The sequence below is a fragment of the Trichosurus vulpecula genome, chromosome 2, assembly GCF_011100635.1.
Source record: "Trichosurus vulpecula isolate mTriVul1 chromosome 2, mTriVul1.pri, whole genome shotgun sequence".
NCBI lineage: Eukaryota > Metazoa > Chordata > Mammalia > Diprotodontia > Phalangeridae > Trichosurus > Trichosurus vulpecula.
The window spans coordinates 189584263-189610223 of NC_050574.1; the positions used below are offsets into that span (position 1 = coordinate 189584263).

At 39.7% G+C, this 25961-nt stretch overlaps 1 protein-coding gene across 1 annotated transcript in view; it reads left to right on the forward strand.

Annotated features, from left to right (window-relative positions):
• Positions 1 to 25961, forward strand: part of MTUS2 (microtubule associated scaffold protein 2) — a 476293-nt gene that overhangs the window by 243768 nt on the left and 206564 nt on the right. Inside the window, exon 5 of the mRNA XM_036747013.1 lies at positions 16169 to 16267. Coding sequence (XP_036602908.1) covers positions 16169 to 16267 — 99 coding nt within the window. The remainder of the gene's footprint in view (positions 1 to 16168; positions 16268 to 25961) is intronic.

Sequence of the window (25961 nt, forward strand, 5' to 3'; positions counted from 1 at the left end):
CACACACACACACACACACACACACACACAGCATTTGACAATTCTTTCCTGTTCTAGCCAGGTTCCCAGCACAGTGCATATGTACCGATTTAAGAATTATCTCAGAGACTGATGATTTTTGCACAAAGCGCAGCAGCCTATGGTACATTGCGCAGGGGACAGCATCTTTATGTCTTAGCCTTGGGACATGGCTCCTGGTCCCATCCTTTACTCCTCCTGCATTAGACTGAGCCCTGCCCATGGCTGTCTTAGCTTAGTCTCAGTCATCCTCATTAGGTTTTTCTCCCACAATGTTAGTCTCCTGTGTCTTTGGAAACTCAAGTTTTATCTCTTCAGACCACAGTTTTCTCAGTACTCGCAACCAATGATCAGAGGCAGGACAATAGATAGATAAGGTGGGCAGTTCCTTAGGACACAGAATATAGAGGGATACATTGGGATATTTTTAAATATTTAGGACAGGGACAACTGAACCTGTGATTTCATGGTACCAGGAACTTCCAGAGAGGGAAATTCCCTCCACCAATGCAGGTCAACACCTTCTTTGCATCTTACAGAGCCATCCAGGGCACTAAGACATAGGGTGACTTTCTCAGAATCATGCAGCCAATATGTGATAGGGACAGGCCTTAAACCTAGGTCCATGACCACCTCCCTATCCACTATGCCATGGTGCCTCATGTTTCTAAAGATTATTTTTAAATGTACATGTTTTAATACCAAAAATTCTTCTCTCTGTTACGCACAGAAATTTGTATTAAGTCAACAGACTTATGTGTGACAGACAAGGCTCAAAGCTACTGGTTGACAGTGACACCCAAGGTAATAATATTCAGTCCTTGCTGAGGGTGCAGAAATAAATGCCTTGTCAGGTTCTGCCAGCATCCTGCTTCCCCAGCAACTTGGAGCCTGATTGACTCCACCCAACCTTCTATTTATTTACTGGCTCTTGGCCTCCTGAGGCCACATTGGATTTCTCCCTCTCTGTCCCAATTCAGACACTTGCCACCCACTGATAGAAGTGCATATGAGCAATTATACGGTCAAAATATAGATGACCAAAAAAGAGAGAGAGAGAAAAAGAGGTGACATGATCTAGGGGAAAGACTAGGGGGTTTAAGGTCAGTTGACCTAAATTCAAATCTTAGTTCTGACGTTGTCTGGCCGTGTGACCATGGGCAATTTAATTATCTTTTCTGAACCTTAATTCCCTCACCTGTAAAATGGGAATAATGATATTTAGATTGTCTACTTGCCGGAGTTGTTTTGAGAGAAAAGTGCTGTATAAATGTGAATTATTGTTATTGCTTAGAAGAGGCACAGACTGTACAATGAGCCCCTGGGTGACCAAGGAACTGAGCAGAACTCAACTTTGAGCATTACATAAAGAGTGATCCATAAGCAGCTTTGGGGGGGGGGCGGGGTAGGAATGAGAAGAAGAGGATTTTTTATTTTTTATTCAGGTAGTTATGTTTCTGAAATGCTTTCCTCCACCTCCTGCCTCCTCACCCTGTGCCTTCAGCCTGAAGCTCTCAGGGGGCCAAACAGTCTGTTATTGTTGAAACGCTGCAAAATAATCACAGAGGAGGAAGACAAAGTGTAAATTGTTGTAGCATGGTTAAAAATATTGGGGCCGCGTCCTCCATGGCCATCAGCCTTCCAGAAGCAAGAGGAATTGTTTTTTCTTAGGTAATCTAGGAAACATCACAGCAACACGGGCACTGTCTCTCTCGCCAGAGCAAGCAGTATAAATAGAACACATATTTGTACAAGCTTATCCTGATGGTTTAAAAAATAACGGGAGATTCACTAGCAGGCATGAGGTGGAACCTTTCTCTCCAGCATGTGGGAAGATAAGGGGAGGGGGTGCAGAAAGTAGGCCACTGGAATGCTAGCTCTCATTGAATATATGTATATATATATATATATATATATATATATATATATATATATATATATATATATATATATATATACACACGCAACACACACACACACACACACACGTATATATATTTTTACTGTTTCCAGAGAGGCTGCCACACCTGTTATTTTAGCCTGTCTGCTTGTCAGTGAGGAGTGGGCCAGGAGCTAGTCCATGGTAATGAATGCAAATGGCCTCTTCCAGCAGCTTCCCCACTGTGAGCTTAGGCACTCTTGTGTTTCTGGAAGTCTGCCTGGTGAAGGTAATGGTGCTGGAGAAACATTGTTATGCAAATAATTACCAGGACATAGTCTGATTTCCTAGCCCATGAGGGGGAGCATGGCGTTGCTTGAACTTTGCCTGTATCCTCAGGCTTTTGTGCCTTATTGGATATGATGCACGGATGAATCATCAGAATGAGGTGATGTGGTATCAGCCTTTGAATATATTTGAAAATGAGTGTGATATAAAAACCAAAGGCATCAATACATCTTTTTAAGTCAAGAAGTTTACATAGAAAGCCACAATGGTGGAGTGGAGAGATGGGTGGGTTTGTAATTACAGAACCTGGGTTTCAGAACTAGCTTTGTCATTTGTTGGCGGTGTGACCTAGGACACTTCATTTTATCCCTTGAAATATTCATTTCCTCCTCATAAAAGGAGGCTCATAGGATCATAGATCAAGAGCTTCAAGGACCACAGAGGCGATCTACAATGATGACGATGATGGTGATGATGATGACGATAACTATCTATTTAGTACCAGTACCTACCTCCCAGGGTTGTTGTGAGAATCCAATGAGATTATATTTGTAAGGCACTGAGCAAAGTGCCTGGCAAAGAGTAAGGGCTGTACAAATGTTAGCTGTTATTGCTATCACTATGACCATCATGACTGAAAAAAAAAACAACTCCAAACGACCGTGGCAAACCACTCCAGTATCTTTGCCAAGAAAACCTCAAATGGGGTCATGGAGAGTTGGACATGACTGAAAAACGACTAAACAACAGTTCCTTCATAAACTTTATCTCATTTGGTCTTATCACATGAGGAAACTGAGGCAGACAGAGATTAAGTGACTTGTCCAGGATCACACAGCTAGTAAGCATCTGAGGCTGGATTGGAATTCAGGTCTTCCTGATTTCAGACCCCAGGTCCTATCCACTGTGACCCCCTCATTTTATAGACGAGGAAACCGAAACCTAGGGAGGTTGTGACTCACCCAAGGTCACACAGAAAGCAATCATAAGATACGAAATTTGAACTCAGGGCTAACATGAGGACCAAATGAGATAAAGTTTATGAAGTAATTATTATTCAGTCATTTTTCAGTTGTGTCTGATGCTTTGTGACCCCATTTGAGGTTTTCTTGGCAAAGATTCTGGAGTGGTTTGCCATTTCCTTCTCTAGTTATGAGGAACTATGTAATGTAAACTGTTTTCAATATTAGACTGGAAGTCATAGGGAACAGGTAGACGTTGAAGGGTTTTGAGCCAAGAAGTAACATGATGGCTTCAGTATTTAAGGGAAGACTAGACTCTCAGTTGTTTATAGAATGTATTAGAGGGGAAAGAATCTGGATTCATGGAGACCAGCTAAGAGACTTGCAGTAATCCATGTGTGAGGAAGCGAAGGCTCTTAAGATGAGATCAAGAGTGGGGAAGAAGAGCAACCCTCCTCTTTGCCTCTATTCTCAATACATCTTCTTTTCCTCTTGGAATTGGTGGACCACTGTAGACTAGGTGACCTATAGGTGACAGCTGTCCTCTGGAGACAGGAGGTATTTGCATGGTAGGCCTCTTAGGAGGGTGCTGAGTTGCTATTTTTTGAGAGTTATATCATAACTCTTTAACTGTGCCAAGGCAACCTCTACTCTAATGAGCAGCTTAGCATTGTACTTATTTGTCATTGGCAGGGTAGCTAGTTGTCAGTACATGCTCTGAAAACCCTATATATGCAGCCAGAGATTTTCACAGCACAAAGCTCAAAACAAGCATCAGATTTTGCTCTCCATCCAACATACTGCCTAGTGAGTCAATAACTGGCAGAAAAGAAAAATCCTATCAGGCCATTGTGTAGGCAGGGGATCTAAGGTTAATGGGGAATAAGATCTTCCCTGCCCATTAATAGGCCTCATGTGGAGCCCATTAAGGGAGACTTGCTTAGGGGAAGCTTGCTTATGGGAAGGCTTCCACACCTTTTGGTACTAAGCTAATTAGGTACTGAGTCATAAGGGTTGTGATACCTTCTGTCTCAGAGCCTATTAGCCAAAAGAGTATATATTCTGAGAGGTGAACTTTTGCTTTGGGGGCTCCCTTATGAGAAGGATCTTGTGATTCCCTGGTCAAGACTCTGAGTAGCCGTGTGTTCAGAGCTCCCTGACTGCTCAGAGGTAAAGGCTCCCTCCGTCCAGCGGTGTATGTAAAGTATATAGCAATATTGCTTTGATTCAGTCAGTAGAGCCCTGTCTGTTGGTCTTTATTTCTCTTCTTCTGTTTTTTTCTCTTGTTATATGTAACTAAAGAAGATCTTTGACCCCTTTAAAGTTGCTTTCCTTTAGAAAGTCAAATTAAAGAACCTGTGCTAGCAGCCATCCTGGGAATGTGGCACCAACTGTAGCATCATGCTCCAGAATGAACTAACCCCAGAGATCAAGCCTGTTTCTGGCCCTGAGCCTTGGACCCATCATATCCTTCATACCTGCTTTTTTGAGTGGCTTTATCTGAGGCAACTGTGTGTGCACCATAGTCATTATTTATTGGCAGGCTTTAGACACACTGGCTCTTGCTGTTGGTCACCTCTACCTGGTGCAAAGTATTATAAAGAATGGATGACATAGTAACAGCTGTGTTGTGTGATGATCAACTGTGATAGACTTAGCTCTTCTCAGCAATGCAATGATCTAAGACAATTCCAAAAGACTCATGATGGAAAATGCTATTCACATCCAGAGAAAGAACTATGGAGTCTGAATGCAGATAGAAACATAATATTTTCACTTTTTTCTTGTCTTTTTTTCTTCATGGTTTCCCCCTCTTGTTCTATGTCATCTTTCACAACATTACTGATGTGGAGATACATCTAACATGATTGCACGTGTATAAGCTATATCAGATTGCTTGCTGTCTTCCAGACTCCAGGCCTGGCACTCTATCCACTGCACCACCTAGCTGCCCATATATAATGTTAACTATTAGTGTTATTATTTAAATTTGTACATATAAACACATATATGTACATGTTATCTCCTCTGGTGCAATGCAAGCTTCCTGAAAAGAAGGATTGTTTCATTTTTGGTATTTGTGTCCCCAGTGCCTAGCACTATGCTTTGGCACATGGTACATTAGGTACTTAATAAATGCTTTTTGATTGTTTATTGAGGTAGGATAGTGCAGTGGAAAGACCTGTGTGGCCTTAGGAAAATCACAAAAGACCTGACCTCAAATCAGTCAACCAGAATACATGTACTAGTAGCCTGGTATGTGCCACGCACTGCATCCTGGGAAAACAAAGATAAAAGCAGAAGATGTCTGCCCTTGTGGGGTTTACAGTGTAGCCAAAGGAACCTTTCTCCTCTCCCTACTTGTAATACCTTGAGTAAATCATTTAATTATTGAGATCCCAGTGCCTTCATTTGCAAAATGATGAGATTGGATGAAATGTCTCTAAAGTCCAGCTCAAAATCCGATTCTCCCCCTTGCTCTTTTGACCATTCCTTTGGCTGGCTTCCCATTCTTTTCCTGGCCTTTATACATGGATGGTGGATGTCCTCTAAAGGTCTATCTTGGCTCTCTTCTCTTCTCTCTTTCTACACTCTCTCCCTTAGCAAGCTCAGAATTTCAGAGTTGGAAAGTATTTCATTTACCATCTTGTCCTATGTACAGATGTCCAGAAGGAATCCCTCCTACAACATATTAACCTTTTCCTAAAGACTTCCTTTGAGCGGGAACTCAACACCTACCAAGGCCATTCATCTCACCTTTGGATAGCTCAAATTGTAATTGTTAGAAAGATTTTTCTGACATCAAACTTAAATTTGCATCTTTGCAAATTTCCCACCCATTGTTCCTGGTTCTGCCTTCTGGGACCAGACAAAATAAGCCTGTTCCCCTTTCCTTGTTATAGGTGAATCAATTTTCTACTTTTTGTTTTTCCTTTTGTCTGGACCTGTGATTCCTCAGGCATAGGGAGTACATGGTGTACAAGTTACTTCCATCAATGAAGATCTGCCATTTGTCTGTAATTTATAATCCTGAGAGTGGCCTGTGGAACTCAGAGGTTAAGGTGACTTCCCAGGGTCATACAGCCACTATGTGTCAGAGGCAGGGTTTAGGACTTAGAGTTTAGGGTTTAGAGTCTAGGACTCCCTGATTCCCATGCTGCCTCTCAATTCTAGATCTACCTAGATACTTTAACTAGATTTTCATGGGAAATCAGCTATGTGAGTATGCTTCTTACAGACTAAAGTTTGTGCTGTATAGATGAAGTGATGTGGGTAGCAGTTAGCGCTGGAAAGAGAACTAGTGAAAATGAAGGCAAATACCTCTCTCCCTTCTTTGCTGAGGAATGGGAATATTGCATCTATTGCTAGGCAGTAGAGGTATTGGATAACTCTGCTGAATCTTTGTATTCTTTCTTTTTTATTCTTTGTTGCAAGGGATGGCTTACTGAGCAGGGGAGGGGGAAGGATAGAGTTGGAACCGAAAGTGATATAAAAACAAAAGATAAATTTTTTAAAATTTTTCTTTTAAGAAAATGAAAGCACAGCGAAGACTCAGACAAAATGTATTCCCATTCTGTCTTCAAAATGTCCTAAACTTGAAATAAAGTTTAATATTTGGAGTCCAGATCTATCATCTCTGGACTCCAGAGGGGTAGAAGAAGAAGGTTAAATTTAGAATAAGAAGACCTAGATTTGAATCCTCCCTCTACCACTTGCTACATCTATGACCTTGAGTAAATCACTGGATTCTCTGGAGCCTCGGTTTTCTCGTCTGTAGGATGAGGGGGTCCCTTCCTGATCTAAAAGTACGATCATAGGAACTGAAGCAAATGAAAATGAGTGAAAATCTCTGTTGCCACAGGGATTGGCACGGTGGATAGAGTGCTGTGCAGTATCGGGGGTGAGGATCAAATTAGATAATAATCATGTCTGGCATATATTGAATGATATATAAATATTAGCTATTGTTATGATCAATCTTAATCAGACCCCGAGATACTGACATGCACAATGACATTCCTTTCAGGAAAATTCACGATAGGAATGTCCTGATTACGGTTTGTGTTTGTGGTTTTGTTCTTTTATCAAACCACTTTCTTTTATAGGAAGAAGTCTATTAATCTCTTGAATTAAGGTGAATGTAAATTATTTATAGATTCATCCAAATTATACTTGCCTTTTTTTTTCTTTGTGTCTTTCTTAAAATGAAGCTACCAGAGTGAGAAGAGCCCAAGTATATGTGCATTCATTCTGACACATAGATGGCCTTTCCCCCCTTACCCACTACTTATTCGCATTCTTTCAGGGCCTCATAGATCATACAATGCCCTAATTCTCTCGGGACACCAGATTGTTCTCATCCCAGAGAATCCATCATATTCCCAGCTTTGCTCATTTTGTCTCAAACAATGTGTGCCAGGATTTCTCATTACTCACCAAGGACATGACTCGTTATGATTATTTGCAGGGAAGGGGGAAGCTGGGGAGGGGAAGGAGAAGAAAGGAAGGAAAGGCTTTACTGTAAGGCATTTCCTGCTTCTGAATAATTCACTTCCTTTCAATGTCTGTTTCATCTAGGGCTGGGAAGGATAAGATTCACTAATTTTGAAAATATGCTCAAAAAGAATTTTTCTCCAAACTAAGACCAAATAGTCACATCAAATTCATAATTTTAAACTTAATTCGCAAGTTCTTTTAGATGAATTGTCAGTATGGGCTCTTGGAACTTATATGTCAGGCAGACCCAGAGAGTTGTGTGATTTGTCCATTTTCTTAATTCAGTCTTTAGAATCAAACAACTCAATTGAATCTGGGCTAAAAAAATCTGTTCTTGGATAAGTCACCTCACTTCTTGGGACCCCAGTTTCTTCATCTGTAAAATCACAGAGCTGGATTTAATCTCAAAGACCTCTAATAGTGACTCCAAAATCCTGTGGTTCTAAGATTCCTTTCAACCATGGGAAAGGAAGTATAATTTTTCTAAAATTAGTGTTAGTTGTGTATTATATGGCTACAAGACATAGAATCCAGTAATCTCTAAAGAATTGAAATTCAGGTGGAATTATGACAATCTAGATGTTGAAAGGGTGTAAATAAATCCATTTACGTCTTTTCTAGGTGAATTTTGGGATTTTCTGCACTGACTTATCTAGAAACAGCTCGTTAAAATACATATAATTACAGTAAAAATTTTGTTGATATTATAGTGGTTCATTAAATATAGCCTTTTAAAATTTCATCTAACCATAAATATATAAATGAATAAATGAATGAATGAATAAAAGTAATTGAATATTACAGAGTTTTCACAATGGAGAGGCGCATGGTGTTTGTGAACAGGCAGCAATATTTAACCAGAGGGATTTAAATGAAAAACAGGGTAGCAGGGAAAAATACTTGATAGAAAGACAAGATGGGCTAACATGTGGTCAATTTGTATCAGATCATTGTCAAGAGTCACACAGAATGAGCAAGAGTGGCTAGGTTGCAATCTGTATTGTTGGAGGGAATATCCAAATTGCTAAGAGCACAGTTCCATTTGAGCATTCAATAGACACCATCTGAATATTATTAAATTATAATCTAGATTGCTGAGTTGCCATGTTGCTCCGTGATCCTAAGGTAGGCTTTGGTGGGTTGGTTTTTTAAACTTTCGCGCATTGCCGTAATATCTTCTCCCAATTATCTTCCCCGTGTTCTGGAACTAAACTAAACCAGTCATTTTTTTTTTAGCCCATTTCCATTTGTAACATTTCTATACATCTCTCTCATTTGAGACACTTCTATCTAGATTGCTTCCCTTTCATCCCTCCACTCACTTCCTGTAAATCTCACCTTGAAATGTTGCTCTTCAATTTATCTTACAAATGACACCAAAGCCCTTGTTTCCTAAATACATCATTCATTCCCCTGTTATCCTCCTTATAGTGACATGACTATAAGAATAATCACTTGCGTTGTTACCTCTTTTTAATTCCATCTTTCTCCTTGCTCCACTCCATCATTCTCCAGCGACCTTGTGCCATTACTTCCTTTGTCTGTGGAATGATACTGGAAAACCCAAGCCCCTTGTCTGTGTTCAAAGGCTTTTGCTCATGCTGCTGGAGAATCCTATCTATTTCCACTTTTGTTGCTTTATCCTTCTTTCTTCTAAGCCTATTTTATTGACGCTGGAATTTGCCTTACTGGAGTTTGCTGCCTATTATGTTAAAATCCAATGCTGATTCGTTCTGATTTTCTTTGGAGCCAGGAAGGAGGTGATCAACTCAATTCAGTAAGCATTTATTTAAGTCATGTCAAAAGGGTATAGTATCTTCTAATCATTATCTTGAATTTAACTTTTGTCATATAGATTGGGTAATATTGAATTGTACATTATACCGTATGTCCCATTCAGGTAGAATTAAAAAAAAAAACAACAAATAATGGCAACCTCAAATAAAAGGTATTATTCTAGACAGTAGAGCCTTTGAGACTATACCTTGAAAAATAATCCCTATTTATTCTCATAGCTCCTATGTTGAGGAGCTTTTGCTTCAGCAGTCAGAAGTGAAAGGATGGTAAATCTTGTTTTTCATAACTTGCTCAGGAGTGAAGTACAAAAGATGGTTTTACCGGTATATCGTGAATGTCACTCATTTCACTGGGAAAGAGGCTAATCACAGATGAGAATCTGAGCCTTTCTATTTTCCTTTTCATCATCTGAGCTTCTTTTAATAGATCCCCAACCAAGTGCATCTTTCAACTTGGGGACTTCTGAAGGCTCCTGGCTATGCTCTTTGCTATTAAGTATTTTGGAGTAATTTGTTCTAGGTTGAATTCCCTTTAAAAAAATTCTTTTTGAATGTCTTAAAAAGTCAATGTCAGACATAAGTGACAGAGCTTTATACTTTCCAAGTCTGTGGTCCCCATAAGTGAGAGAAGAGTTGAGAGTGATTTTCTTGCTCCCCATGGACACTCTTTAACTATCTCCAGTTTTGTCCTTGGAAGATAGAGAATTGCTTTGTTTTACAGATTGCATGTGACTTTGGTATAGCTGTGAATGTGTGTACAAAAGGTGAGCAAAGTGTAGTTGCTGACAGAAGGAGAGGGAGATGGAGGCCCGAGGAGAGGGAGTAGCATGTATGTTTTCGGAGGGTAGAATTTCCTTTCCTTTCGCCTACAGCGCATACTACGGAAAAGGAAGACGAAAAAGCCCAGCAGCTTCTAGGGAGAGGCTGGGGTAGATAGAGAATCAAAAGGAAATGTTGCAAAGCTTCATTTGTAACCATCAGAGACTAAGTGACTAACACAGACCAAACAAATTGTGTCTTGATTAACAAGAGGCGGGATTGTCCTTAATGACAAAAAATCAACTTAGCTTTGCCAGGCCCTCACGGAAGTTGGACAGAGCTCCGTTAGAATAATGCTGGAATCAAACCCTGAGCTCCATAAGAAAAGGAAGGGTGGGGGGCTGGGCGGGGGGCCAGAGACCTGAAAGTTCTGGAAAATTTCTGTGAAAGGAAGATTCCCTAAAACAAAGATTGTCAAGGGGTCTGTAGATCAATTTCATGGTGTGTTTGTGAGTTTGGATGGACAAATGATTGACAGCTTTATTTTCACAAACCTCTAAGTGAAACTTAGCACATCTTTCAGTTATTTAAAAGCAATATTATGAGATTTTACTAGACTATCAAAGAGGTCCATAAAACAAAAACTATTCAGAACTCCTTTTCTAGAATCCATCCAGACTTCCTGGGGCCACACTGTATAACTAGGGCTCAGGAAAATGAAGTTTGAAAGAAAGGAAGTGATTGAGAGCCAGATCTTACTGACGTTTTTATTGAAGAATCTATTGAAATAAGCTTCAGGCTGGCTTCTCACCTCTCCCTTTAATGGATTGGAGGCATTTGAAAGTATTGAATGTTTGTGCTCCCCACCTACCAAACCCCACTTCAAACTAAGAAATATTATGCAAAGTGACGCTTTCATCAATTTAGCTTTCTAGCTACTCATTTCCCAGCAATTAAAATGACTTTCCATTCTGGTTAAGGACTGAAAACAGACTCAGGTAGGGGCTGTGTTTATATTGGGGCTACTTAGGTCACCCCAGGAGAGGTAGGTGTTACTGATTTAAGTAGGATTAAGTGAATCTGGGGCTAGGGGAGTTGGGAGAAGGACGATTCTGTCTTGTTCTGACAGGCTAATAAAATATTAAGTCACTGACCCTGTCTGCAAGGAGCACAGGACTGACTGAATGACCCTAGAGCCCAGGGAAGCATTTGACTACCTTGGCACTGTGAGCCCTTCTGAACTAATAAAGCTGAGGTGCCTGACATTTTCTGGTCCTGAATATCCTGGCTTTCAGTAACCCTTCCAAACCCCCTATTCAATATTATGTTTTCTCTAGTCAAAGAAAAATAAAGCAGGAGTCCTAGTCATTTCTTGAGTCATGAGACTCCTTTTCCTCCCTCTCCTCCCACTTTTCAGCATCTTTTTAATGTATGGTTTTCCCCCATCAGATTGTGACCTTCTTGAGAGTAGGTACCATCTTTTGCCTATCTTTGTATTCCCAGTGCTTAGCACAATGCCTGGCACATAGTAGGCATTTAATAAATCTTTACTAACTGATTAACTCTTTGGCAGTCTTGTGAAGCCTTCTCAGAATGTTTTTATTTGCAGAAAACAAAGTGCATAGGACTACAAAAGAAACCAAATATGTTGAAAAGAGATATACAGTCAATCCTCAACATAGTGGGGGTTGGGTTTTTTTGTGGGGAGGCAGTTGCGGTTAAGTGACTTGCCCAGGGTCATACAGCTAATAAGTGTCAAGTGCAGGGGTAGGGAACCTGCAGCCTCAAGGCCACATGTGGCCTTCTAGGTCCTTGGGTGTGGCCTTTTGGCTGAGTCCAAATTTTACAGAACAAATTCTTTTATTAAGGAGATTTGTTCTGTGAAATTTGGATTCAGTCAAATGGCTGCACTTGAGGACCTAGAGGGCCACATGTGGCCTCAAGGCTGCAGGTTCCCCACTCCTGGCCAAGTCTGAGGTCAGATTTGAATTCAGGTCTTCCTGTTTCTCCACTGTACCACAAGCTTTCCCAATCCTCAATGTTTTTAACTTTCCTGACTTCACACATTTGCATGATTTTGTTAGCAACCTCATTTTCACTTTTGCATTGGCAACCTTGAACATTCAAGGCTTGTGTGCAAGAGAGAAAAAAAATGAAGGCAAGTTTATAAAGTGGCTGATATCCTACTTGGGTATATTATTTCAAGCTAGTGCCTCTTTCATGATCTCCAATGCCATCCATTAGCTGTGAAAGACATAGTATGGGAGGTAATGTGAAGACCTTGCCAATCTTGGTGTATTCTGACAGCAATGACTGAAGTCCCAGAAACTTCTCCCTTGGTTTTCAGAGGACAGCAGTATGGTATATAGAATAATACCCTCACGCCACAAACTGACCCAGAAAAAATTTATGTGCTGTACAGTATTTATGGTTGTATTATAAAAAGTGAATATTGTCCAAAATCATTGTTGTTGTTTTTTTATTAAGATGTTAGCACAAAAGATCAGAGAATTCTAGAGGATTGCTAACAAGAAAACATGTTTTCCATGTTACCAATTTTATTTTGTGCACTGCATTTCATGAGTTATTTCATGGTTACTGTGTTATTATTAACACAGTACATGTTATCAGAAAAGTGAGTATTATCAGAATTAATGCTTTGTTATAAAAAATTGTATGTAGAAAAGTGCATTTTCAGCAATCTCTAGCAAGAGATTCTAGTTTTTGGCAGTTGAGGGAGCCTAACCTTCTCTTTTCTGTAGGTTCAGTGTATCAGCATTCATATTTTTTACTTTTGTGCTGTTTTCTAGGAATGCTATCTGCAAAAGTAGAAGATTGACTGTAATTTTTTCCCATCACAGACTCCCTGAAATCTATCTATCCATGGATCACTCAATCCCTGAAATTAAGGAAAGGAAATAAATTCTAGAGTTTGCCATGTGTTTAACAATAACGATGATAACAATTAGGATTCTTATAGCACTTCAAGAAAATATTTTCTCATTTTAACCTAACAACTCTGGGAGAGGTAGATGCTATTATTAACCCATTTTACATATGAGGAAACTAAGGCAGACAGATTAAGTGGTTTGCCCAGGGTCACACAACAAGCAAGTGTCTGAAGCTGGATCTGAATTTAGGCCTTTGTGACTCTAAGTCTAACACAGTATCCCCCATCACCCTGCATATGAGCATAAGAAATAAAAGAAAGGAATTAATTTCCGTAGGATAATTTAGCAATTTGCCAGATATTCAAATATTCCTTGATAAATTTTTCTTACCCCATACGGTTATACATACCTCAGGTTAAGAACCCCTGTGGTAGAAGTTTCTGGTTGTCACTTGTTAGGAGAGATCATCCATCAGGGAGGAAATCACTGATTAGGCTTCATTTTACAACTAAACTAATATGGTCAAAGATTAAAATAATCCATTTCAGCAAAAAAAAAATACTATGCTGTTCCTTAAAAACAAATATGCTTTAAGGTCCATGGCACACAGTAGGTGCTTAATAAATGTCTGTTGATTGTTGATGGGGTTAGAGATAGGGAGAAGGAAAAGAGAGGTTTTTTTGAGGAACATACTGTCTCTCAATTGAACTTTTTACATGGCAAATATATGGATCTGTCTCAGAAAAGAAACCTGGCATAGTGGGGAAAACCCCAGACTTGAATTAAGAAGACCTGGACTTGAGACCTTCTTCATACCAATTATGTGACCTTAGGCCTGTTGCTGAAATTCTGTGTCCTCTTTTGCAAGAGGAAGATAATGCCTGTGTTAGGTGGTACAGGAGCTGGCCTGGAGTTCAAATCTACCTGAGTTCATATCCAGCTTCAGACACTCAACTGGGTGACCCTGGACAAGTCTCTTAACCCTCTTTGCCTCATCTTCCTCTTCTGTAAAATGAGCTGGAGAAGGAAAAGGCAAACCACTCCAGTATCTTTGGCAAGAAAACCCCAAATAGGGTCATGAAGAATTGGACACTTCTGAAAAACGACTCCATAACCACAATGCCTGCATTGTTCTTATGAAGATCAAAGGAGATAATTCACAGAAGTTGCTTTGTAAATTGTAAATTTTCATATACGTATGTTTTTATTATGTTTTTATGTGTTATGCATATTCATAAGTGTATTTGGAGGGGCAGTATGCCATAGTGGTTAGAGGGACAACCTTAGAGTCAGGATTCAAGTCTTCTCTCTAACATATTAGCAACAAAACCCCAGGCAAGTCATTTAACTGCTCACTCCTTGCCCCTCAGACTCTGAATTACAGATAGGTTGCTTTTCTGAATCAGTGCAGTGCATTTCCATATTGTAAGTGCCTCAAAAAAAAAGAGACAATATTCACTATGAATGAATGGTAAGCAAGGAAGCAAGAATAGAAGCTGAGAAGAATCCAGACCTAAGAGGAGTGAACAGGAGTAGAGCTGTGTGCTCATTGAAGTAATTATGAAGGAAGACATGGGCATTTGGAACAAATGTGTGAACAGAAAACAAGTGTGTGGGAAACAAAGGGGGGAGAAGTCAGATAAGTGAGAAGGAGGGAAGCTAGATACATAGATTCTAAGAGAACAAGGCAAGTGGTAGCCCACTAATATTATAGGGGAAAAGGGAAAAGATAATGCATAGTCCATTAGTGATTATAGAACTAGATTTTAATAATTCTATGAGGCAGGCCAACAGCTCTCAGGTTTGAAGATGAAACATAGGTGTTTCCATTTTTTCAGCGAAATTTCATTTTGTCAATATTGTGATCTTCAGGGCTTAGCCTTCTTGGTTGAGCTAAACAAAGTTAATGTAAAGAACCACCACACAATTTAAAAATCAAAAAGGACCACTGATTGTTGTTGGGCTGTGTTATTCCTTGTGCCCCTTGACATAGGATCATAGGATCATAGCTGTAGAGCTGGAAGGGGCCTTAGAAACCCTTAAGTCTAATTCCCCATTTGGCAAATAAAGAAGCTAATGCAGAGAGAGCTTAAATGACTTGCCTAGAATCACACAACTAGGAAGCATCTGAGGTAGGATTTAAACCTAGGTCTTCAAGTCCAGTATCCTATCCACTGCGATTTGTTGCTGTTGCTTGGTCACTTAACTTGTGTCTGACTCTTTGTGACCCCGTTTGGGTTTTCTTGGCAAAGATAATCAAATGGTCTGCCATTTCCTTCGCCAGCTCATTTTACACAAACAGGGTTAAGTGATTTGCCCAGGGTCACATGGCTAGTAAGTGTCTAAGGACAGATTTGAACTCAGGAAGATGAATCTTCCTGACCCCAGTTTTGGCACATATATGCACATCTACTATCATACTGCCTTATAATGTTAGCAATTACCAGATATACTCAATCATCTCCACACACAGATGGGACAAAGGAGAGTCAGATGTAGACCTGACACCTTCCTGTTCTCCTGAAGCCAATTTTATTTTTATGTTTAAGCAATTTGTGTTGAGATGGTGCCCTCAGCCACAGATGAATTGCCCAAAAGAATCTTGGGATCATCTCTGAAGACTTGATGCTATGGAAATTAATTAGAATCAGAGGGAATCTTAGGTGAATTGGGGACTTCAGTAATGTTTAAGTCATTACTAATTATATTTGTAGAGTTTTATTAGCCTTTGTTTTCTGGAGATGCATTGGTAGAGAAAGAGGGCTCATGAATGAAGAGAGGAAATTTTAATCCGCAGCTAAATCTACAGGGTCATTGGAGTAGCAGTAGCCTCCAGACATGGAGGTTTCTTTCATCAGATCAGAATCAGCAGTTTACTTGGCCTTTTGACTGCCAGAAAACAAATCATTTCTCGTACAAAAAAAGCAAGTCTCTGCTAAAGGAAAGGTAATGATTTCTACACCAAGTCATCCAAATATTATTTTAAAGAGTTTGGTTTTTATTCAGCTCCATTCTGCACTGACAACTTATATTACAGTTTCAGGTATAATTGACTGTCCATTCATTTTGTTTCCATAGGATCAAAAAAGGAAGTGCAGAAAGATCAAGAAGCAAATAAACCTGCTGTTTCATCACCTAAAAGACTGGCAGCTTCAACTACGAAACTTCACTCACCAGGTATTTGGGAAGAGAGCTCAATGTTATTTCAAGGAACTCTTAACCTCAGGGATTCATTCCCTCCCAGCTCCACTAATGTGATGGTAAAAGCCTTGAAGCTTATATAATTCTCATAGTCTGTCTATGGCATGTTTTTTTGACCATTGCCAAGGTAGAATCATTAGCATGACGTATTTATTCCTAAAGAGCAAGATATCATCTCTGTGTACCAACATGGGAAAATCTATAGGGAAGACTGCCCACCAACATTTCTCTGGTGTCCTATAGTACGGGCAAGCAATCTAGAACTGGAAAGTAAACCCTCTGAAGAGATGGCTCGGAGAGCTTAGATTTCCTATAATGGAGGCACTAAACTACACATAGAAAAAGTAGGTAATATATGCTGTTTTTAGTAATCAGGAAATCATTGGTTTAAATTCAGATTTGACTAAGCTAACAATTGTTGATTATGTTTAACATATTTTTAAACAAACTTATGAATAGTCATAATATGAGAGCTTAACTCTTTGAATATCATGTTGTGCTATTGATGAATTTGTAACTGAGAAAAACACTACAGACACATCATGCCCTGAAGAACTGAAAAAATGAGGATGCTAAAAGCACCTAACTCTCAGGGTTTGAGGATCAATGAATTAATATTTGTAAAAGGTACTTAGCACAGTGCCAGTACACAGTAGGTATTACATAAATGTGCATTTATAAGTAGATGTATTTTATAATTATCTATATTCCTTATTTTTGTTGTTGTTCAGTCGTGTCTGATTCTTTGTAATCCTGTGGACTTAGCACAGTGCCAGTATACAGTAGGTATTATGTAAATACACATTTATAAGTAGGTATATTTTGTAATTATCTATATTCCTTATTTTTGCTGTTGTTCAGTCATATCTGATTCTTTGTGATCCTGTGGACTTAGCACAGTGCCAGCATATAGTAGGTATCATATAAACATGCATTTATAAGTATACGTATTTTATAACTATCTATATTCCTTATTTTTGTTGTTGTTCAGTCGTGTCTGATTTTTTGTGATCCTGTGGACCATAGCATGCCAGGCCCTTCTATCCTCTACTCTCTCTCTCAAAGTCCATCCAAGTTCATGTTTGTTGTTACCATGACACCATCTATCCATCTTATCCTCTGCCGTCCCCTTTCCCTTTTGCCTTCAATGTTTCCCAACATCGGGTCTTTTCCAGTGAGTCCTGTCTTCTCGTTATGTAGCCAAATTATTTAAGCTTCAGTTTCAGTATTTGACCTCCCAGTAAATAGCCTGACTAATTTCTTTAAGTATTGACTAATTTGACCCCTATATTCTTATATAGTGACATATGTTCTTGCGTATGAAGATATATGTGACTTACTCCTTACCCCTTCCGTGTAATGTCAAGAGAACATGAAGAAGGGCATCCGAATATTGGGCAAACATCTGATTCAGGTTTATGGGAGGACATGGATGAGTCTTACCAGATGAGCAGGGCTGTGAGGGGGCTGCAGTCTACATTATTGGAGAGAATTTCCCACATCAGTGAGACCACACAGCCATTGGAGTGTTAAAGTATATAAATAGAGTCATTGAAAACACAATAGACCAGAATGAAGTTCATGGGTCAGAGCCGAAATAGGCTTGAGACACCATGTAACCAAAACCTCTCTTTTAATATTCGAGAGAAGTGGGTCTCAGAGAGTTGAAGTAACAACCTAAATTCTCTGACTCTTAAGACCAGTGCTCTTTCCTATAGATGACATTGGGTGTTGTGCTTAATTTAGTTTTCTGGTTAATTTAGCTTTAGCCAGAAACTTCCTTTTGTTTTAACACATAATACCAATTCTCATTTATAAACTGTCTCGCAGTTTGCAATGACAGTGTTAGAAAAGAAGGCTAAGTATCATTGTACTTTGTTAGATGAAGAAGCCGAGGTTCTCAGAGATTGGGGCGTGTCTGCAGTCACAGACTTGGTGTCAGAGTTGGGTTTGGATCCCAGCAGTGGCCCGTTTTTCTTCCTGAGTATTTCCACAGGGCATACAATGTTGTTAATATTGTTAAGCTTATGTTGAGCACTGTTCAGTTTCAGCAGGTAGAAGAGATAAAGCTTGAAGAATGACCTCTAAGACATCTAAGACTCCCTTCCAACTCATAGGTGTTATGACTCTGATTCTACAGTAGAAATTATAAGGCACTTGGATGTTCTTCATTCAGCCCTCCAAACAAAGAATGGAAAAGTTCAGAATTTCTCTGGGGAAGGATACTCTTACTTTTTTATTTATTTATTTTATTTTTAATTTATGGAATAAAACAAGTATTTCCATAACATAGTACAATAAAAAAGATGGTTGTACATGAAACTGCACATTTACTACACACAACTTGTTATAACAAAGTTATCATGTAAATTTGTTTTTGTTTCCTTCCCTCCCTCCAACCCTGCCCCAGAGATAGCTACCATTAGATACAAACAGGTGTATATTTACATGTAAAATTATTCTATACATACTTCTATTTATCACTTCTTTCTCTGGATGCAGATAGCATCTTTCTTCATATGTTCTTTATCTTTAATTTGTGTGTTTATAATAGTCAAAATTACTTAGGCACTCAAAGTCATTCTTTTTTTTTTTTGGAGGGGGAAGGCAGGGCAATTGGGGTTAAGTGACTTGCCCAAGGTCACACAGCTAGTCAGTGTGTCAAGTGTCTGACACTGGATTCAAAGTCATTCTTAAAGCAATGTTGCTGTTACTGTATATAATGTTCTCCTGGTTCTGTTCACTTTGCCCTTCACTATTTTGTGCAAGTCTTTCCATGTCTTTCTAAGATCATTGAGCTCATTATGTCTTATAGCACGGTAGTATTCCATCACTACCATACGCCACAACTTGTTCAGCCATTCCCCAGTTGATGGGGATCTGTCACAAAGAGAGCTGATATGACCATCCCGTTCACATTCAAAGTTATAATGACTATGTGTGAATTTCCCTCCATCTTATTTTTACTCACTATTTTCTTTCTTAGCCTTTCTTTTTACCCTATTCCTGTTACCTTATCTTCTCCCCCCACCCTCCCACTCCCCATCCCACCCTTCCTTAGATAAAGACTTCTAAGTATCCTGGAGATGAGAATTCTTCATATTAAAAAGTTGAAGATACCTAGAAACTGAATGACATTAATAATTTGTGGAGTTTCCTTTTTATTTAATTTTTTGTTACATTTTAAGTTTCAGGCTGTATCCCTCTCTCCCCAGCCCATATTAGAGAAGGCCACCATTTGACACTGATGTGTGTGTGCGTGTGTAAAACCATACTGTGCATACTTCTGTTTATCAGTTCTTTCTCTGGATATGGATAACAACTTCCTTCATAGGTTCTTTGTAGTGGATTTGAACATTTATAATATTCAGAATAACTCTGTCATTCATAGCGGTTCTTCGAACAATATTGCTGTTAATGTATACAATGTTCTCCCGGTTCTGCTTATTGCATTCTTCATTATCTCATGCAAGACTTTTCATGTTTTTTGTTCTAAAATCAAACAGCTCGTTGTTTCTTGCAGCACAGTGGTATTCCATCAAAGTCATGTGCCGCAACTTATTCAGCCATCACTTGTGGAGTAGCGATAAACTTTGGACAGGCTGGGTGTTTTCTGCTCCCCCCACCCCGTCTCCTTCCTCCCCAAATTGATAACAATGATAACAGCAACAGTATTAACAAAGTCTTATTACCCTGTGCCAGGCACTGTGAGAAGCGCTTTACAATCATTATCTAATTCGATCTTCGCAACAGCCCTGGGAGGGAAAAGCTATTATTTATCCCCATGTTACAGAAGAGAAAACTGAGGCAAACAAAATCCAGGGTCAGAAAGCTAGTAAGAAGCTAGATTTGTACTCAGATTTGCCTGACTCCAGGCCCAGCACTCTATGCACTGTGCCACCTAGCTTAGCTTCCCCAGATGGGGAAGACAGAGTCTTGGTATAAGTGTTCAGTCCTTTCTCGGTATCGTTTCTTCTTTGTAAAATGGCAGAGTTGGACTGTAGGGCCTCTTAGATTCCTTCTGGTTCTAGATGTAGAATTATAGGATTGAGGTTGCATGTGGTCACTCAGCAGCTCTGGGTTCTAAATCCCTGATCATTCCTCCCATGAGCTTCATTCCCTTGCCCGGCTTGGGAGAGCAATAATGTTTCCATGGAGTTAATAGCAGAGCCCTACTATACATAAAAAGAGTGGTGAGTGCCATCTTTTTTTTTCTTCATTCTTTTCTCTTCCACCCACCTCCTCAGTCAGCTCACTAGCTCCCAAGGCTCAGCAGGAAAATCACTCTTGCCAGTCCTGTCCCTGTCTCAGCCAAACCCCTACATGGTCAAAGAGGGCTTACGAAAAGAGGGAAGGAGATATTGGAGGGGTTTGGGTAAGAGGTGACTACATTTGAAACCAAATGTCAGCCTTTTCCAGAAATGAAGTTGGATTGTTTTAATGAAAGTCAAACCCCCAAAAATTCTCAGCCACTACATTGAATCATGTGGGGGGCAGGAGGAGAGGGGAATGTGTGCCAAGCTGGAAAACTCTTTATTTTCTGCCATGGATTTTTTTGAGATGGAAAACTGGCAAAGTTTTGGCATCTGTTTCTTCTTTGCGATTGAGGGGTGTTTAGCCTTCCATATTGCACTGTTTGGTTCTTGTGCCAAGTCAGCTTCTTAGCTGTAAAATTATGAAGTGGTTCCTTCTATTTAAAATGCTGGGAATGGAGGGGAATCCCTGCAGATGAATATTTTATAGGCTTTTTTCCACTTACAGGGGTTATGCTTTCCCAGATGTACAACCTTGGCACGCAAGGCACTCATATTCAGCTTGCTGGCCTCTCTGGCTGCTGGCCTCTCCCTGGAGGCCAAAAGAGATATGACAGGGACTGCCATCTCTTTCACTTCCTCCCACCACCAACTAGAGGCTAAGAGCTGTCAGAGATTCCACAGAGGGAAATATAAAGCAGCAGGTGAACATTCTGGAGCTTACCCCTAAAATAGTGGAACCCATCAGTGACATGAGCCTCCTGTAGCTAGAAAGCCAAACTAGGCTGCTTGCTGTTATTCACACAGGAATCTCTGGACTGTATATCTGCACAGTCTATGCCACATGCCTGGAATGCACCCCCTCCTCATTCCTGCCTCTTAGAATCTCTAGCCTTCTTCAGGGCTCAATTCAAGTGCCTCAAGAGACTTGAGACCTCTTCTGATGCTTCCCAGCTGCTAGTGCCTCCCCCTCCTCCAAATTTCTCTTGTATTTACCTTGTATTTTATTCCATGCAATGTTTCGTTCATATGGACTATTTGTACTGACTTATGGTAGAACCTTCCAAGCTCATATTGATCTGAACAGCCACAGTTGGACCCAGTGTACCTGGATTCACCATAGCGGTATTATTTTGGGTCCTCTTCGAGTGTGAAGGATAACCATTTCATGCACATTTTGCATGTGTGTACATATTGTTTCCCCTCCCAGAATATAAGCACCCTGAGGGCAGGGATATCATCTCATATAGTACTTGGCACATTTTGTTGTTGTTCAGTCATTTCAGTCTGTCCTATTCTTTGTGACCCATTTCGCATTTTCTTGGCAGAGATACTGGAGTGGTTTTCTATTTCCTTCTCCAGTTCATTTTACAGATGAGAAAACTGAGGCAAACAAAGTTAAGTGACTTGCCCAGGGTCACACAGCTAGTAGTTGTCGGAGGCCAGATTTGAACTCATGAAGATGAGTCTTCCTGATTCGAACCCCAGTTCTGTAGCCACTGTGCCACCTAGATGCCAGTTGGCACATAAAGAGATACCTCATAAGTGCTTTTGGTTGCCAAGAAAACAAGAGGAGAAGAATTTGTTTTTACCTTTCTAAAGAGCTTAAAAGGATAAGAAGAGCAAAGGGTTTAGATAGTTAGCTCATGCATAAAATGTTGCCTTAATAGATTTCCCTTTCTCTTTCAGAGGCTGATTTAACCTCAAAAGCCTTATGAGCCACTTTAATTGGTGTTGATTCTCAAGAAGCTACCCTATTTAAAAATCCAGAAGGAATTCAGCCGCCAGAATCTCCTCAAACATCAGCTTCTCTCTTCCCTAAATTATATAATAATGGTTGAATAAGCTCATGGATTGTTAAATCAGAAGGAACCTTAGAGATTGTTCTAATTCAGCCTCTTTTGTTGTTGTGTTTGTCCTTTGTTCTGGAAGAGGACCACGGCATCAGGGAAGTGATGACATGACTGGCAGTTGATTTTGATTTGAGTGAGGGTGGGTTGTACAAGGTCACCAGCCTCAGTTTCTCTTCCAGAGTCATCTGGGTCGAGTGGCCTGATATTCACCAGGATGACTAGAGATGACTCAGGATGCAATAGGAGACCCTGGCCCTTTTAGGCTAAGGCCTTTTGGAATGAGGCCCAGAAGGGTGAGGTAACTTGCTCAAAGTCACATAGCAAGCTAGTGGTTCAGCTGGGGAGTGGGAAGGAGCTAGCATTTGTGAAGAACCTACTATGAGCCATGCACTGTGCTAAGTGCTATATATGTATATATATGTGTGTGTGTGTATATACATATGTACGTATATACAAAATATGCTCTTTTATGCCACAACTTATCTCTACTATGCATCAGGGCCCTTAATTATATTTTCATGTACTGTATTCATTAGATTATAAGCTCCTTGAGGGCAGGTACTATCTTTTTTTTATTTGTTTCCATAATGTGTAGTACAGTGCTTGGCACATAGTAGGTGCTTTATAAATGTTTATTGAATTGAATATTTTAAGTACTTCCTGCACTATCTTGACTCCTCTACTAGATTGTGAGCTCTTTAAGGATATAGGATATATCATAGATTCCTTCTGTAGCCCCCCATCACTTTGTACGTAATAGTATCTGATGTAATAAACTGACACTATAAGGTTTGTCAACCACTTCTTTGTATGTTATCTCTTTTGAGCCCCTTTTGAACAACCCTATGAGGTAATTTGTGTGGCTATTGTTATCTGCCATTGATGAACGATGAAACTGAGGCTCAGAGACATTAGGTGTCTTGTCTAAGGTCATATGGCTAGGAAGTATTGAAAGTGCGATTTGAACCTGGTCTTTATGACTTCATTCTAAGCATTCTGCCTCTATTTGCTGTTCAGTCACTTTCAGTTGTGTCTGACTCTTATGACCCCATTTGCGGTTTTCTTGGCAGAGATACTGGAGTTGTTTGGCATTTCCTTCTCCAGCTCATTTTACAGATGAGGGAACTGAGGCCAACAGGGTGAAGTGACTTGACCAGGGTCGCATAACTAATTCATGTCTGAGGCCAGTTTCATCTCAAGTCTTTCTGATTCCAGGCCCAGGCTCTATCTATTGTGCCACCTGGCTGCCCATTCCCCCCTAGTACCATGTTACTTCTCCTTATCTCATTGAATTGAATTGAGTCATAGGATCAGAGTTAGCATTAGAAAAGACCTAAGATGTCATGGAGGCTAACCCCTCCATTTTATAGTTGAGGCCCCAAAGTGAAGTGACTCACCCACGGTTATACAAGTAGCATTCATTCAAACCAGGGTTCTCTGACTCCAGATGCTATTTCCTGTACAGTGCCCCATGCTGATGCTCTTGAGATGAGATAAGACCTATAAAAGTTTAAAGAAAATTTAAGTAAATGTTAATTGAAATGAAATACAGTAAAATAATTGTAAAGACCTCGATAGGGAAGGTTAATAATAGTTGACACTTATACAACATGCTAAGGTTTGCAAAGGCGTTACACATATTATAAACCATTACCTGTCTCTGTCCCTTGCTACCTATGTAACTGGGTAAATTGTTTAACTTCTCTGCGCATCCTTTCCTCATCTGTAAAATGAGGGAGTTTGACCAGAAAAATCTCTGAGATCTTTTTCAGATCTAAATCTATGATGACTTAAATCAGGTGTTTGTAGCCTCCAAGGTCACTGCATAGTCAAGAAGCACTTACTAATTAAAGGACATCTAGATCAAACCCCTAATTTTACAGATCAAGCAACTGAGGCCTAGAGTGGTTAAGTGACTTCCTTTTACCTTTGTTGATAACCCTATTCTCAAGCAATGAGGTGGCACAGTGGAGAGAGTGCCAGGCCTGGAGTCAGGAAGGCTCCTCTTCAAGAGTTCAAATCTGACCTCAGACACATACCAGCTGTGTGACCCTGGGCAAGTCACCTAACTCTGTTTGCCTCTGTTTCCTCATCTGTAAAATGAGCTGGAGAAGGAAATGACAAACCACTCCAGTGTCTTTGCCAAGAAAACCTGAGACAGGGTCAAGAAGAGTCAGACACAATTGAAAGGACTCAGCAACAACATGTTCTTAAGCACCCAGGCTTGCAGCCAGGGAGTCTTTGATGTTTTTCCTTTTTGTCACCCTCACTACCACACACACACACACACACACACACACACACACACACTCCTTTCAGTTCTATATCACATTTCAGTTATCATTCCCTTGTGTCCACTCATACTGTGACCACCTAGTTCAGACCTTATTACTTCTTATCTGAACTGTTTTAATAGCCTTACTAACTAATCTCCCTTCTGTCTCTCTCTTCTCTAATCATAATACTCCTCTTAATGGAGAGGCCTGACCATATCATTCCTCTGCTCAAATACCTTTAGTCGTTCCCCATTGCTTCTGGGTTAAAATGAAGACTCCTTGGCCTGGCAATTTAAGACTTTCTACAATTTGGGGGACATTTAAAAAATATATTTTGTCTATAGTATATTTTTATATAGTATAAACAAAATATATAAAAACTAAAACTACATATGTAAACTACATAAAATATATAGTATTTTATATAGTATATATGCATATGCATATATATGTATTATATTTTTTTCTCTATGATCATGTTGTGTTCTACTCTCCAGTAGAATATGAGCTCTTTGAGGGTGGTGGGGTTTTTTTTTTGTATTTTATATCCCTACCACTTATCACAGTATCTGGCACGTGGTAGTCTCTTACTAAATGCTTTTTAATAGTAATATTGACTAGTCAGAGATAAAGGTGGATTTTATATGGAAAAACAAATTTCAAAAGCCTTTCTGCCTAAAGGAAAAAAGAAAAGGTGCTATAACATCAGGCCCTGAATTACCATAGTCCCATTTCTAAAATCGTATTTCTTAAGCAGAAACAGTGTGATTCTGTGGGAAAGAATGTAGCGGCCTTTTTCTGAATTCCTGTTCCAAAATATCTAAGTCACTGAAACTCCCAGTGTCTCAATTTCCCTATTTGTAAAATGAAGATAATTTACTACCCAGGTCATAGTGCCCTGGTGAAAGGAGGCAGATAAAAAGCAGTGACTTTGGAGTCAGAGAACCTGGGTTCAGACCTACCTCTGATAATGTACTAGCTGTGTGACCTTAAATAAATAAGTTACTTTATCTCCTTGGGCTTCAGTTTCCTCATCTATGAGATGGTTGGACTCAACGGCCTCTGAGGTTATTTCCAGCTCTTGAGGTCTATGATCCCAAGCTTGAAAGTGCTATGGAAATATGTTATTATTTAAATTTAAATACTGTTGCGTGACACCTAAAATACTCTAAGAAAGTCTCTCCTTCCAGATTCTAGCCAGAAAGGAATTCCAAGCAATTTAAACTCTCAGAAGGCAATTGTGTTTGTGTGGTGTTCACAGCCTGGTGTTTAGAATATAGAAGTGGAT